General features: G+C 48.6%; 1 protein-coding gene across 5 annotated transcripts in view; it reads right to left on the bottom strand.

Moving 5' to 3' along the window:
* XPC (XPC complex subunit, DNA damage recognition and repair factor) overlaps positions 1-15,275 on the bottom strand; it is a 53,332-nt gene continuing 38,057 nt past the window's right edge. For 4 of the 5 annotated variants that reach the window (XM_059161848.1, XM_059161853.1, XM_059161850.1 and 1 more), the window contains 9 exons: positions 13,214-13,303; positions 11,241-12,110; positions 10,245-10,405; positions 4,681-4,762; positions 3,644-3,778; positions 3,390-3,559; positions 2,744-2,837; positions 2,098-2,187; positions 1-974 (listed from right to left, as the gene is read on the bottom strand). In XM_059161848.1, coding sequence (XP_059017831.1) covers positions 759-974; positions 2,098-2,187; positions 2,744-2,837; positions 3,390-3,559; positions 3,644-3,778; positions 4,681-4,762; positions 10,245-10,405; positions 11,241-12,110; positions 13,214-13,303 — 1,908 coding nt within the window. In that variant the 3' untranslated portion in view covers positions 1-758. The remainder of the gene's footprint in view (positions 975-2,097; positions 2,188-2,743; positions 2,838-3,389; positions 3,560-3,643; positions 3,779-4,680; positions 4,763-10,244; positions 10,406-11,240; positions 12,111-13,213; positions 13,304-15,275) is intronic. The other variant, XM_059161849.1, reaches the window with a different exon arrangement.

The raw sequence follows: 15,275 nt of genomic DNA, 5'->3' as shown, positions 1-15,275 counted from the left end.
TTTTTAGGTAAATGTTTTATTTTTTTCCTCAAAATGTTACAAAAGTTATTTCTCCTGAATATCTACAATGCATAGAGCTTTTATAAATTTATCCACAGTGGATAAAATCTGGTTGACACTAACCCACTTTCACTAACATTTCTTTAACTCTCAGTGTGTTTCCTTTCCTGATTTCAGCTCTTGGTTTGAGTCTTCTGCCACCCTGAAACGTTACTTCCAAAAGTGGGTCCCACTACCATCAAAACTGGAGATGCCCATACTTCCCAACTGCTCTCCCTAACCCATGAAGAGGCATCATTAGGCAGTGTTAGTACATCTGGCTGAGAGAAAAAGGCATGGCCCTGACAGGCTCCACCAGCTGCAGGAGAGGCAAAAGCATGAGGGTCTGACAGATGAAGAACTCACCTGAAAGGAACTGTGCATTTCTAAATCAGCCAGTGGTTTCTATAAGAAAATGGACTCCTGTTTCCAAAGGTGGCTAAGCGACATCAAGGTGGTGGGAGAGTCTCCTGAGAAGTGTCCCAGAGCTCAAAGTATAAGGTGCAGAGATGGACAGCTCCGAAAGCCCTACCCCACATCTATCCGACAAGGCCCGGGCAAGACCAGACCCACAGCACCCCCTCAGCTTAACCCCCCTGTCCCCTGGCCCTCATCCATAGCACACACTGCTTCTCTGCCTTCTCAGAGGAGATACCACAGCCACCAGGGCCGGTACATCCCCCAAGACAGGTGTGGGGTTCAACAGGTGGCCACTCCCATCACAGCCTCTCAAAAGGGAACAGGTGGGAGGCCGCAGCCGCCTTCTCCTTTTTGGTCTTCTTAGGGCACTTTGGCTTCTGTTGTTCTTCAGCCTCTCGGTTCTGGGGCCAGGAGGCAGCCAGGATCCTCGATGCTTCTGCTTGAGAGCTGGTCCCCTCCTCTTCATCAGAAGACAGTCCACCTCCAGCAGGTCCTTGGAGAGCTCTCTCCTCTCTCTGGATGGGGAGGGACAATGGTGGGCCTCAAGTCAGCCATCAGATGGCAGGGAGCACCGCCAGAGGGCAGTCAAGCCCCAAGCAGCAGCCACCCCGACGCCCCCCCTCCTCCAGCCAGTGGCTTTGGGAGGGCAGGGAGGGCCACCACATGGGGCTGGGGGAGAGCCTGCCTCACACTGGGGACTCCACCGAGCAGGGACTGGAGAACTTGCTCTGGGCTCAGTGCTGGGAAACAAAAATGTTTATGCAGGGGACCGCGCTCAGGAAGCGTACAACGGAATGTAGATCACAGGACTGGTGCTTTGCACTTCTTTACCTCACTCCTGCACAAAAGCGCACTACCGTCTTCAACTGCACAGGACCAGCTTTCTGTGCCAAATGTTCCGAGGAGGCACTCCCTGACCAGGACCCACTGGGGAGCTGGGCATGGAGGGTTTGGATGCAGGTAGAGCATGTGGGTGGACGAAATCAACATAGAGCCTGGTGAGACGTCACCCAGGGGATTTGAGGGAAGAGCGTGTCAAGAATATTTTGCCAGTTTTAAAGGCAAACTGGCAGCATGTGGAGTTGCAGACAGGGAGAAAACGGGTGTGGTTATAGCTGTGCCAAGAGCACATTTCTAACCCAATACTGATCTCACCACATAACCATGTGGAGGGGCCTCTGCCCCTCTGGGAGACCCTCTGAGGGCGACACATCCACCTCGCACAGGCTGGCCCAGCCCAGGGAAGGTACCATGAAACACGACTTAAGTGAGCAACCCCGGCCCTGGAGGATAGTCACAGGCACAGGAAGTGCAGCCAGGCTACGGAGGGCACCTCAAACACAGACACACAGGGTGCCTGTCCCTCCCTGGATGGGCTCAGCATGAGCTCAGACCCAGCAGGCACCTGCTTGTGGCAGATGGGAGCAGGAAAGGGGGTTGTTGGGCTGAGGGCTGGAAGGACAGCTGAGGCACACACCAGGGACCTGGTTCCCAACAAGGAAAGTTAAGGACACAGGTGCCTCAGAGACACAGGACTCTGGTGACAAAACAAGGCATCTCTGGACAGAATCCAGGCCCAGGGTTCTGAGTCCCCCTCTTCCACTTGAGCTTGTCTCTTTCCAAAAAAGCCACACTGACCTCGTCCCCATAGCGAAGCTTCAGCCTCTCCCTGATGAGCAGTCCCCTGACCAACAGCTTCCAGTTCCCGAGGGCCCGTTTCTCTCTTTTCTGCAGGCAAAACAAAGAACACAAAATGTTAAGTACTATCACTTTCAGGAAAAGTGTCTAGATGGAACCTATGAACATCTGAAGATCTAAAGATCCAAAATCAGATTCTTCGGTTAAGAGTTTCTCAACCATGCCATGTCTGTTTTAAAGGAGCATGATTTTATAAAGTGATGCATGTAAAAGGCACCAAAACAGAAGCCTCTTTTTAACTGTTAGCAACTTGAACATCTTTAAGGTGGAGGCTTGGATCACAGGCAATGCCTTTCAGTAGAGGCAGTGGTGGATGGCAGGTGCGGCAGCCACCAGAGCCGGGATCCAGGTACACAGTGGACAGGGATGCTGGATGGTGAGGTAAGGACAGGACCCTGTTTATCCAGGGCTGGCTCCCTAGGGTGCCCTCTGGCGTCTGAGAGCTGGAAAGAGCTTCGGGGCCCACGGTCCCTCCTGTTACCCACAGTGCAAGTGAGGCACCTGCCCCCACGTGGGGGCTCGTGTTCCCCGCCCTTCTGCTTTCACCTCAGGCCCCCACCCAACCCACCCTGGCCACATGGCTCACCTCCTTCTCCCGCTTCTCAATGAGCGCCTGCTCCTTCTCCCAGGCAGCTAGGAGCACATCTTTGTATTCCTCGCAGACAATGTACCCGTCGGTTCTGTAAGGACGCAACAAGGATGGCCCTACTTGAGGCTGCCGCCTCCGGCCTCGCCTCCCTCCGGCCTCGCCTCCCTCCGGCCTCGCCTCCCTCTGGCCTCGCCTCCCCCTTGCAGAGGCCAACCAGCTGCTCCCCAAAGAATGTCCAGATCAGGTATCTGCAGTCCCAGCCCTAGCTGCCGAGAGCACCCGTGCAGGAGGCAGGCCTGTGGACTCCGGCCCTGCATCTTCCCCACGCCCACCCCCACCCGCTGGGATGACAGAGGTCACCTAACCAAGAAACGTGCTGACCTCACCTGGTCCCTTGTCCCCAACCCCCAGGAGATGGTTTTCATCTAGCATCACGAGCATGTGGTTTCATTGGTTTTGCTGCCTCTGGATGGAGGCAGTCAGCCCGAGTAAAAGTGTGAAAGGAAAAGGTAAAGAGTTAAGGCTGACTTGGCAAATCCAGAGTAAAACCCGGAAAATGGCCTCAACCCCCACATCGACTTCCTGCCCCTCCTCTAGGACAGCCCAGCCCTCCTGCCGGTGCTGCAGAAGGACCCTCACGCACATGGGATGGGAGTAGCCTTTATGGAAATCGAAGCCGGTGATGGCCTGGACACAGTCAATGTCCAGCTTGCGGGCCACGCGGTGCAGGTTGGGCAGGTTGAGCTGGACGCAGCCAATGGGCATCATGCTGGGCAGGAAGAGGTACACGTTCCCAAACTCATTCCGGGGGACCTGCAGAGAGAGGGTAGCACAGCCGGTCTAGCCAGCAGCAGTGTGCAGCAGGCCGGTCCTGACCCATCACAACACTGCCCTCACCTTGCCATCCACAGCCACAGGCGGCTGGTACTCCTCCGTCTGCCACTCGCCAAACAGGCCCAGGTCGTTGTGGTCCTGCAGCTGGGGCTCAGCAAGGCGGGCCTTCCGGGCCCGGTTGGAGTAGCCTTTTACCATCTGCACCAGAGGGAACAGCCAGTTTAGAGGAGGACCACCGCTTTCAGAGCACTTACTATATACCGAGTGCTGTGCTGAGGGCTTTCCTGAACCCATGGCCTCATTTAACCTCCATGAGCCCGAGATGCACGCACTTCCCACCTGCTTACAGTGCCTAGTACCACCGTGGCCACAAGGACAGCTGCTGCTAGCCAGCACCTGCAGATGGTCCCTACTCTATGCACTGTGCCCCAGAGGGCGGTCCCACCACTGTCTCCACTGCGCAGACAGATGGGTGACCCGCGAGCTGCAAGCCACTGCCTACAGCCACAGGCCAGAGGGCCAGAACCAGGCTTTTACCAGCCACACCACGTGCTCTACCTTCATCGCAGACAGGGTCACTGGGGCCTGGAGATGAAGTCACTGAAGTCCCATCGCTCAGTGAGTGACAGGGCTGGGATTTAAACCCGGGAACTAGCTGTGTCATGCATTCTGGAAGGCACTGACAGCATGGGACCCGCCGCACACTACCTGACCATGTCTAGTGCCCAGAAGTTTCACTGGGGAGCATGAGCAAGAAAGCTGCGTACATGTCACAAGGAGGAGCAGGATGGGCACACTGGGCGCCTCTGGCTCAGGACTCAGCACGTTTTTTTGGAAAGGGCCATATACAGCCTAGCCTGTATTACAACCCTTAAAAAATGTCACATGTCTTGCATGCTCGAAAGATCCATCTTACAAATTCCCCCATTAGACTAAGACATAATTAAATGCTTTTTCTTCCTTTGGTCTTTCTCAGGTTAGAAAAGTCAGCCCTGGATTCCTCTCCCGGGTGTGCATTCAGCAGCCCGAAGTGCCCAGGCCTCTGTCCCCAGTGTGCCGCAGCCGCCGCACCCTCCCCCCCTCCCCGCCCCTATGGTTACCTTGTAGGGCACTTCTCCCAGCCTCACCACTCTGGCCTGTTTCAGCCACGTGTCCCGGGAGTGCAGGGTATGCACGCAATCCCTGAGGGAGCCAACAGAGGGAGACAGGACAAACTGAGTCCATACCCAGATTGGAGCACTCGCCGCACAGATGCCTGCCTCACAAGGCTCCCCAGAAGGAAGGGCTCAGGCCTCCATTCTCTCCTCAGGCTGGGCTCCTGGGGGAACCAGGAGACCTGGGTTATACAAACAGCTAATCTGGACTTCCTATCTTCTCAAAAATGTGTCCGTTTACAAATCTGACCTAAACAGAGTTGTCTTGTCTGTCTTGAACTACAAGCCAGGACTCCCCCACTCCTCCCACAGTGGGAGGCAAAGCAGTACTGGTACCCTCCACACCACCGTGCCAGCACTTGGCTGCCCAAGGCCCAGTCTGCTACTAAACACAGAGATGGGGGAAGGACCGAGTGTCCAGAGAAGGGGCAGGGAACCCCCAAAAAGACCACACCAGAACTGCGAGCTAGGGAGTTTGCACGGAATGACGACTCACGCACATGGACAGTCTTAATTCCTGGCAGCCAGTGACTGCAGAGCACGCCTCTGGCTTCACTCTCCTTCCAGGGTAAGCACTGGGTTACCCTGGCAGGTGCCCAGCCTTGCAAGGCTACCCCACCAAGAGTTCCAACTGCCTTCCTTGCTGAGCTTTCTGTGACAGGACATGCTCCTCTCCTCCTCAGTCAGCAGCCCTGACCTCTGGCCAGAGAGTGGGCTCCGCAGAGTGAGGGCATGAAGTTCCCTTCCAGTGCAGAAACCAGACCCTCTGCTCCTGCCTCCTCTGTGCCACGGCCTACCAGGGAGACCCTGCATGAGCCACTGTCCCTTCTGGAGCCTTGGGGGCATCCTCTATCTGTCATGATATGAGCTCTGTCCTCTCTGCTCTGCCAGGCTGAGGGAGGACCAGACGCTTTCCCGGTGCTAGAGCATCCCGATTGGGGCTGAGACCTCCACTTGCACTTCCCCCCACCCCTTGGCAGGCTACACAGTTCTGATCGCCCCAAGAAGCCATTATGTCACAGTCATGATCTTCACATGGGGGCTGGGGAGAGGCTGGACACTGTCAGAACATTCCAACGAGCACGGTGGGGAAGTGGACAGACCCCTGTCAGGCTAAATCTCAACTTCTAACCACTTTACACCCTCAGAATGGCTGTTATCAAAAAACTCAAAAAGTGTTGGCGAGGCTGTGGGATAACTGGCATCCTTGGGTGTTGCTGGTAGGGCTATAAAACCATGCAGCCATTGTGGAAAGCAGGAGCCTAGTTCTTCAAAAGTTAAACATAAAATTACCATATGATCCAGCAATTCTACTTCTGGGCGTGTACCCAAAAGAAATGTAAGCAGAAGCTCAAAGAGATTATCTGTATACCCATGTTCACAGAAGCGCTATTCACAACAGCCAAAAGGGGAAGCAATGCAAGCGTCCGTCCCTAGAGGCCAGTCACAAAAGGACAAATACTGCATGGTCATATTTACGTAAGGTCCCCACAAGAGTCCAGTAAAAACCAACGCGGTGGCTGCCAGAGGTGGGGGGACAGGGGTTAAAGTGAGTGTTTCATGGGGATGGAGTTTCAGTTCTGGAGATAAAGTCCTGGAGGGGTGCCTGAGTGGCTCAGTGAGTTCAAGCCTCTGCCTTCGGCTCAGGTCATGATCCCAGGCTTCTGGGATCGAGCCCCACATCAGGCTCTCTGCTCGGCGGGAAGCCCGCTTCCTTTCTCTCTGCCTGCCTCTCTGCCTACTTGTGATCTGTTAAATAAATAAAAAATCTTTAAACCAAAAAAAAAAAAAAATCCTGGAGACAGATGGTGGGGATGGGCGTATGAGCCAATGTTCTTAACACTACCAAACCATACATTTACAAATGGTTACATGGTAAACTTGGTTTTGTCTATTCTACTATCCAAAAAAACACGTCCGCCTCTAATGCTCTTTCTGATGACTGACATGGTTGGTTCCTGGGGACCAGGTCTGCTTCCTTCTCACTGGACCTGCTTTCCTCCCACCACCTGAGGAAGCCTATGCCTTCCAAGCTCTGACTGCCAGGGGCTGAGGCCCCAACCAGGTAGGACACTCTTTGCAGATAATATGATACTTTATGTGGAAAACCCAAAAGACGCCACTCCAAAACTGCTAGAACTTATACAGGAATTCAGTAAAGTGTCAGGATATAAAATCAATGCACAGAAATCAGTTGCATTTCTCTACACCAACAACAAGACAGAAGAAAGAGAAATCAAGGAGTCAATCCCATTTACAATTGCACCCAAAACTCTAAGATACCTAGGAATAAACCTAACCAAAGAGGCTAAGATCTATACTCAGAAAACTATAAAGTACTCATGAAGGAAACTGAGGAAGACACAAAAAAATGGAAAAATGTTCCATGCTCCTGGATTGGAAGAACAAATATTATGAAAATGTCTATGCTACCTAAAGCAGTCTACACATTTAATGCATTTCCTATCAAAGTACCATCCATTTTCTTCAAAGAAATCGAACAAATAATCCTAAAATTTATATGGAACCAGAAAAGACCCCAAATAGCTGGAGGAATGTTGAAAAAGAAAACCAAAGTTGGCGGGATCACAATTCCAGACTTCAAGCTGGACAGCCACATACAGAAAAATGAAACCAGATCATTTCTTTGTACCACACACAAAAATAGACTCAAAATGGATGAAGAGCCTCAATGTGAGACAAGAATCCAAAACCCTTGAGGAGAACACACGCAACAACCTCTTTGACTTCAGCCGCAGCAACTTCTTCCTAGAAACATCACCAAAGGGAAGGGAAGCAAGGACAAAAAATGAACTATTGGGACTTCATCAAGATCAAAAGCTTTTGCACAGCAAAGGAAACAGTCAACAAAACCAAAAGACAACTAACAAAATGGGAGAAGATACTCATAAATGACAGATCAGATAAAGGGCTAGTATCAAAATCTACAAAGAACTTATCAAACTCAAAACCCAAAGAACAAATAATCCAGTCAAGAAAGGGGCAGAGGACACGAACAGACATTTCTGCAAAGAAAACATCCAAATGGACAATAGACATATTAAAAAATCCTCAACATCACTCAGCATCAGGGAAATACAAATCAAAACCACAATGAGATACCACCTCACACCAGTCAGAATGGCTAAAATTAACCAGTAAGGAAATGACAGGTGTTGGTGAGGAAGCAGAAAAAGAGGAACCTTCCTACACCGTTGGTGGGAATGCAAGCTGGTACAGCCACTCTGGAAAACAGCATGGAGGTTCCTCAAAAAGTTGAAAACAGAGCCACCCTATGACCAAGCAATTGCACTACTAGGTATTTACCCTAAAGATACAAATGTAGTGATCTGAAGGCGCACGTGCACCCCAATGTTTATAGCAGCAATGTCCACAATAGACAAACTATGGAAAGAGCCTAGATGTCCATCAACAGATGAATGGATAAAGAAGGTGTGGTATATGTATGTATATATATGTATATACATATATATATACACAATGGAATACTATGCAGCCATCAAAGGAAATGAAATCTTGCCATATGAAATAAGTCAATCAGAGAAAGACAATTATCATATGATCTCCCTGATATGAGGAATTTGGGAGGCAGGGTGGGGAGTTGTGGGGGGGCAGGGAGGGGAAAAAATGAAACAAGATGGGATCGTGAGGGAGACAAACCATGAGAGACTCAATCTCAGGAAACGAACTGAGGGTTGCTCAGGGGTTGGGGTTAGGGATAGGGTGGCTGGATGATGGACATTGGGAAGGGTATGTGCTACAGTGAGTGCTGTGAATTGTGTAAGACTGATGATTCACAGACCTGTACTCCTGAAGCAAATAATACATTATATGTTAATTTTTTTAAAAAATCCTCTACTCTATTTTTTTTGTCTTTTATTCCAGTTTTAAAAAGCCACTTCTTGGGACACTTGGGTGGCTCAGTTGATTAGGCGTCTGCCTTCAGCTCAGGTCATGATCCCAGGGTCTTTGGATCGAGTCCCCCAGGGGGCTCCTTGCTCAGTGGGGAGCCCGCTTCTCCCTCTCCCTGCCGCTCCCCCTACTTGTACATAGTCTGTCTGACAAATAAATACATAAAATCCTTAAAAAAAAAATAAAAATGAAAAATAAAAAGCCACATTTTAGTTATCATTTTTGTTTTTTTAGATAACAAAACTGTTATCTGTTTTTTATTTAAATTCAATTTAAATTTAAATTCAATTAATTAATACATAAGGTATTACTGGTTTCAGAGGTGGCGGTCAGTGATTCATCAACCTTACATAATACCCAGTAATCATTACATCACGTGCACTACTCTATCATTTCTCAGCCTTTTGGCTAAGATCAAGTGTAACATCACATGCCCTCCTCAATGTCCATCACCCAGTTACCCCACTCCCCACCCCTCCAGCAACCCTCAGTTTGTTGCCTATGATTAAGTCTCTTATGATCTGTTCCCTGATTTTGTCTTTTATTTTTTCCTTTCTCCTATGATCCTGTTCTGCTTCTTAAATTCCGCACATCAGTGAGATCACATGATAACCTTCTCTGATTGACTTGTCTCGCTTACTGTATTCTTCTAGCTCTAGCCATGTCATTGCAAATGGAAAGATTTCATTTTTTGATGGTTGAGTAGTATTCCATTGTAATTTCTTTCTATTGCTATTTTCTTAAAAGGTCTGCTTCTACTTTTCTTTCTTTCTCACCTTAAATTGACATTAAAAGTTTTTGTTTTAGGGGCACCTGGGTGATGCCATTGGTTAAGCGTCCGACTCTTGATTTCGGCTTAGGCCATGATCTCAGGGCTGTGCAATGGAGCCCTGCTTTGGGCTCTGTGCTCAGCAAGGAGTCTGCTTCAAACTCTTTCCCTCTGCCCCTACCCTGCGTGCATGCTCTCTCTCAATAAATAAATAATCTTAAAAAAGTATCTTTTGTTTTAATTTTGTATGTACTTTACGTTCTTCTCTTATTCCCTTCCCCTCTTCTGCCATTTTTTTTAGTGTGAACAAAATATATACAAAATATACCATTTTAACCATTTCTAAGTGTGCAGTTCCATGGTGTTAAGTACATTTATGCTGTTGAGTAACTGTCCCCACCACACATCTCCAGAACTTTTCCATCTTCCCAAACAGAAGCTCCGTCCCCATTAAAATATCCACTCCCTTTAATTTTCATGATCAAATCTTTTATTTTCTTCTTTTGTATGTTTGTAACTTACATTTTAGGGATGTATTTCCTATTGTCCCATATAAGCCTTGTCATACTTTTCAATTTTTCCCCCATAACTCTTTTGCACCTGCTGGTCTTTTAACCCTTGTTTTCATCTTCAAGCCTGAATCCCTTCTACATGTGCCCCCATGAAACAGCACACACATACACACACCATAAAGCTCATCCCGTTTGACATAAGGGCTGACATAAGCAGCACTCCCTGCCCCCATCCAGGAGCCTGATAGTCCCAGGCCATCGGGAAGCCCACAGGGCCACCAAGCTGCCTCACGCACCTGGAGTAGACAGCTTCTCCACGACAATAGCCAAGAATCGCAGCTGTCTCAGGGTAGATGGCCTCGTATTTCAACAGATGCCTCTTCAGCGCATACAGAGGGTGGTTCTTGTATGTGCCAATGACAGTAGGCAAAGGCTGGCCCAGGTGCTTTGCCTGGAACTGCAAAGGCCAGAGAGATAATGCTGAACATGTCTGGAAGAGGAGGGGAGGTCTGAGGCAGGCGAGCCCTAGACCACCTTGTTCAGCAAAACAGTGAAGCAGAGGTTTCGTGAGCACCAATAACCATAACATTGCGCCTGCAGTCTGGTTCTAGGCAGGTTTCAGATAAAGCATGGAATCCCGGGGCTTGTGGCAACTGTGAAAAGTCATCTAACCTATTCATTCTCAGTGCTTGGACACCCTGGCCAACACAAGCAGGTTAGTGCCTGCTCTTGTCCTCAGGGAAAACACAAGGTTTTCTTCAGGAAGGCCTTACCTGCTCTGTGATGGGGGTCTACTTGGGTCTACTTGACCCTACTCTCCCAGGAAACTCCAATGGGCCATTGGCACCATGTCTCTCCTTGCCCTTGTGCTCCCTGTGACAAACTCATTCTTTTAGTAGTTCTTTCAGGATTCTGATTTCTCAGTGGACAATTCCACATGGGGCTCAAATAGGGCAGGGAGACACACGGCCACCACACTCATGAGTTTTGTCTTCTTTCACTCAGAGCAATTTATATGGCTGTGTAAATTGTTTTAAAGCTCCAAATTTACAAATAGAAGGTAACTAAAAGTGTGCTGCATAACGGCCAGATAGATGTGGGCTCAAATACCAAAGCAGTTAATCTCTCAGAGCCTCCATTTTTAACTGGTAAAATCAAGGCAAAAGCCATCCCAGGTCTATAGTATTGTGAAAATTCCAGATCACACACAAAGATACCCCCACCACATGGGACTGGGCATATATAAGGGGCACCAAGATGGGCCTTCAAGTCCACAGCAGCCAAGGCCTTACCTCTGAGTCTTCTTTCTTCTCCCTCTCCACCAACGGGCTCTGGTATGGTCTCAAGGTTTCAGCCCACCACTTGGCATCGACCCGGCACTTGCGGGTCGCAGTCATCCAGTCTGGATCGTACCTCTGGGTAACATCCCGGACCCAGCCATCACCGTCGATGCCCACCACATAGGTCATGGGCTTGGTGGCATACTTGTAACAGGACAGAGCCTGGCCCACCACACCATGCACACAGTCCACACACACCCACTTTTCCTCTTGCTCACAGAACACCTCTAGCCACTGGTCTACACCAGCTGCTTTCCCTCTTTCTGCCCCCTCACCATCACTGAAGATTTTCTTGCCTCGTTTACTCTTACTGCTTGAAGAGCTTGTGGTTGCTGCTAGGAAGCCAGGGTGCTTAGGGTGCCTTCCACGTTGGGTCCTGGAGTCACTCCTGGACCCTGCCTTTGATCTCTGCCTGGGAAGGCCAGGTTCAGAATCCTCATCAGATGAGTGATGGGCTTCCCCGCTGGAGAGCTCGAACTCAGAACTGCTACTACCCTTGTCACTCCCACTCTCTTCTTTATAAGACACCCTGGAGGCCACCTGCCGCTCTCGGCCATGCCGACGTCTCTGGGTATCCTCCTGCTGCCCTGCTGCCTTGTGCTCTTCTTCCCCACTGGAGGGCTCTCTCTGTTTCTTCCTGACTGTAGCTGCTTTGCTCCTCTTCCCTTTGGCACTTGGACGGCCAGGGCCCTTAGATGATGTGACTTCTTGTCTGGTTCCTTGGCTGGTCTTGGGTTTGGTTTGGCTTTCTAGAACTGGGCTGCAAGTTTCCAAGGAGCCTCCAGCACCTTCCACAGATGTCACCTTTGGAGCTTTCTTTCCCTTAAACAGAAGAGGAAACTATGTTTTTCCTTTCTGTGCTCATATGATAGAGATCCCATACTCTGCCAGGGCTAAATCACTGGCTACAGAACCAGCACACACAGGATGTCCCCAGCTCAGACAGGGTAGGGCAGGGCCAACAATCCTTTAGGAATGTAAGAATGTATTCACTAAAATCTGTGGTATCTTAGCTAAGCCACAAAGTAAACTCTTTGCACTCTAGAACCTGGTGGGAGGGGCAGGGGTGTGAACACAGGAAACACAGGAACCTGGTTTCCAACTCCAGTGCTGCTTCTCATCCATTATGTGTTCCAGTCAACTATATATACATTTATTTACATTTTCTCAAATATTTATTTATTACATATGGGTAAAACTCTGCATCAGTTTCCTCGGTAATAGTACCCACCTTGCATATAACATGCCTTGCAAATAAATACTGATGGACTTAAAAAACTTGCTGCATTAAGATGATGGAATTAGGGACGCCTGGGTGGCTCAGTTGGTTAAGCAGCTGCCTTCGGCTCAGGTCATGATCCCAGGGTCCTGGGATCGAGTCCCACATCAGGCTCCTTGCTCGGCAGAGAGCCTGCTTCTCCCTCTGCCTCTGCCTGCCTCTCTGTCTGCCTGTGCTCGCTCGCTCTCTCTGTCTCTGACAAATAAATAAAATCTTTAAAAAAAAAAAAAAAAAAAAAAAAAAAAAAAAAGATGATGGAATTAAATCCACCTCTGGACCACTAAGTCTCGACAGTACCAACAGTGCAGCTCGTCTAGTGCCAACCCTCCTCCTCAGATGACAGCAGAAGGCAGAGTCTTTCATCCCTAACTGTTCAGCACAGCCAAGGAGGAGGAGGATAGGGCCATTCTGCTGTGTCACAAGGCAGAAACTAAGCCACCAGGCAGCCAGGACCTCTCTTGGGCCCCTCTGTGCCCTCTGTGCCACTGGCGACCAGTCTTCCAAACATGGGGGTGAGCAAGGTAGGCTCCAAGGGGCCCACACTCCATAAAGGCCAACCCATAAAAGTAGTCCAATGACCAATTATTTTGTTATATGATGATTTCTCCCTCCCTGCTGAGCCAACTGCCCTTTGGGAGAACCCCACCTTTGCTGGGGGTAACTTCAGAGGAATCGGCTGCAGAGACAGAACCAGTCGGGTCGAGAGCTGTAGGGCCCGGAGGATCAGTAAAAATATCTGTGGGGAAAAAGAATGATGCATTTATCCTAAGAAAAGAATGGAGGTTTTAACAAAATTCATGGTATTTGTTGTGGTAGTTCTTTTTTTTAGAATACGGAAAAGTTAGAAACCACCAAATAGGTGCCTAAAACCCTGAACACTACTAAAAATGATGCCAAACAGGTATCTTTTTATAGAAAAATGGAAAGATGTTCACTACATCTCAGAGAAGCTTGGTTTTTAATGTGTTATGTTAAATTTCGTTAAAAAAACAAAAACAAACTGGGGCACCTGGGTGGCTCAGTGGGTTAAAGCCTCTGCCTTTGGCTCAGGTCCTGATCCCAGGGTCCTGGAATCGAGTCCCACATCAGGCTCTCTGCTCGGCAGGGAGCCTGCTTCCCCCTCTCTCTCTATGCCTGCTTCTCTGCCTACTTGTGATCTCTATCTGCTAAATAAATAAATAAAATCTTTAAAAAAATGTAATTGTTTTAAAAAAATAAAACTGACAAAAGAATAACTCTTGGAACAAAAAAGCGACCACATTCTGGAAGGCAGGAAGTGCAGAAAAATGGAAAAATGAATATGAGGTGACAGAAGGGAAGATAGGTCGCGGCGGGAGGGGCCGGCTCTCGGCAAGCCACAAAGCACCAATGCACACAGTCGGAACTTTTATAAGTTTGCTCCACTGAGGGACGATGCTCCAGAGGCTAAGTGGGGGGGTTGTAGCCCTCGCGGGGACAGTGTGGTCTCAGGTCCTGTGGGGCCACAGAACAACCCAGGGTGCCTGAGTGTGGCACAGCCCCCAAGTATCAGAGTAGGAAAGTAGGCTACAGAGACAGAGCCGAGGAGTGGGTGCTCAACTCAGGGTTGCCATAAACCGTAATCTTGGGCACAGTCGGGCAACTGCTCTTCATGCAGGAACCCCACAAGTGGCAGATCCGGGGAACAACCCATCCTTCCTCCACCAGGAGGAGAGACACGGGAGCACGCTGCAGGAATCTGCTGTGTTTGGAGACTCTAAGCAGGGCCATGCACCAGAGCTGGAAAACGGTCAGCCACAGGATGGGTAAGCCTGGAGTGCAGCCGGAGATCAGGGAAACAGGAGGGAATGACTGCTTTTCTCTGAGGGCGCACTGAGGAGTGGGGCCCCGAGCTCTCAGAGCCTGGCCCCTGGCAAGGGTGGTACAAAGACATTTTGGAGAGTCACTGCAACAGGCCCCTCCTCCAGAAGATCACTAACAACACCTAGCCAAAACCAAGTTCAACCATCAATGACAACTGTTGAACTCCAGAGTAAGGGGAATACAGCACATACAACTCCTGGCTTTTTTTTAAACCAGGACTCTTTAGTCTCTCCAAGTTAAATGTTCTAAATTTTATTTTTCTCTAACTCTATTGTTTTTTAATTTTTTCTTTACTATTTTAACTACTCTATCTTATCAATACCTTTTTAAAACCTTTTTTAATTTTCATTGTTTTATTCATATTCTATCTCTTCACTGTATTTAACCTTATTTTTTGGATACATGTAAGTTTTCCTTTCTTTAAAATTCTAGTATACAGTTTCTTCTAACAGATCGAAATATACCTTAAATCTAGCATATGGCTTTCTTCTACTCTCTAGCCTGATAACATTTTTTTGTTTTTCTTTTTTTTTTAAGTGACTTCTCATCAATTCCTTTTTTAAAATCATTTTTAATTTTCATCTTTACAATTAGAATCCATCCCTTCATTGTGTTTACCCTTATAATTTTATATATATATTCTTTTCTCTAAAATTTTGGCAGTTTCTTTTAACAGACCAAAATATACCAAAAATCAAGTGTGTGACTTTATTCTATTCACCAGTGTAATCTTGTGTGTGTTTGTGTGTGTGTATAAATACATATATATTTTCTTCTCCCCTCTTCTCCCCCTGGCTTCAGGTCTCTTCTGATATGGTTAGTGTACATATTTCTGGGGTCGTTGCTACTGCCCTTTTAGTATTGTG

Source organism: Mustela lutreola, chromosome 2 (genome assembly GCF_030435805.1).
Source record: "Mustela lutreola isolate mMusLut2 chromosome 2, mMusLut2.pri, whole genome shotgun sequence".
In the NCBI taxonomy this organism is placed as follows: domain Eukaryota; kingdom Metazoa; phylum Chordata; class Mammalia; order Carnivora; family Mustelidae; genus Mustela; species Mustela lutreola.
This window is presented reverse-complemented; position numbering and strand designations above follow the sequence as displayed.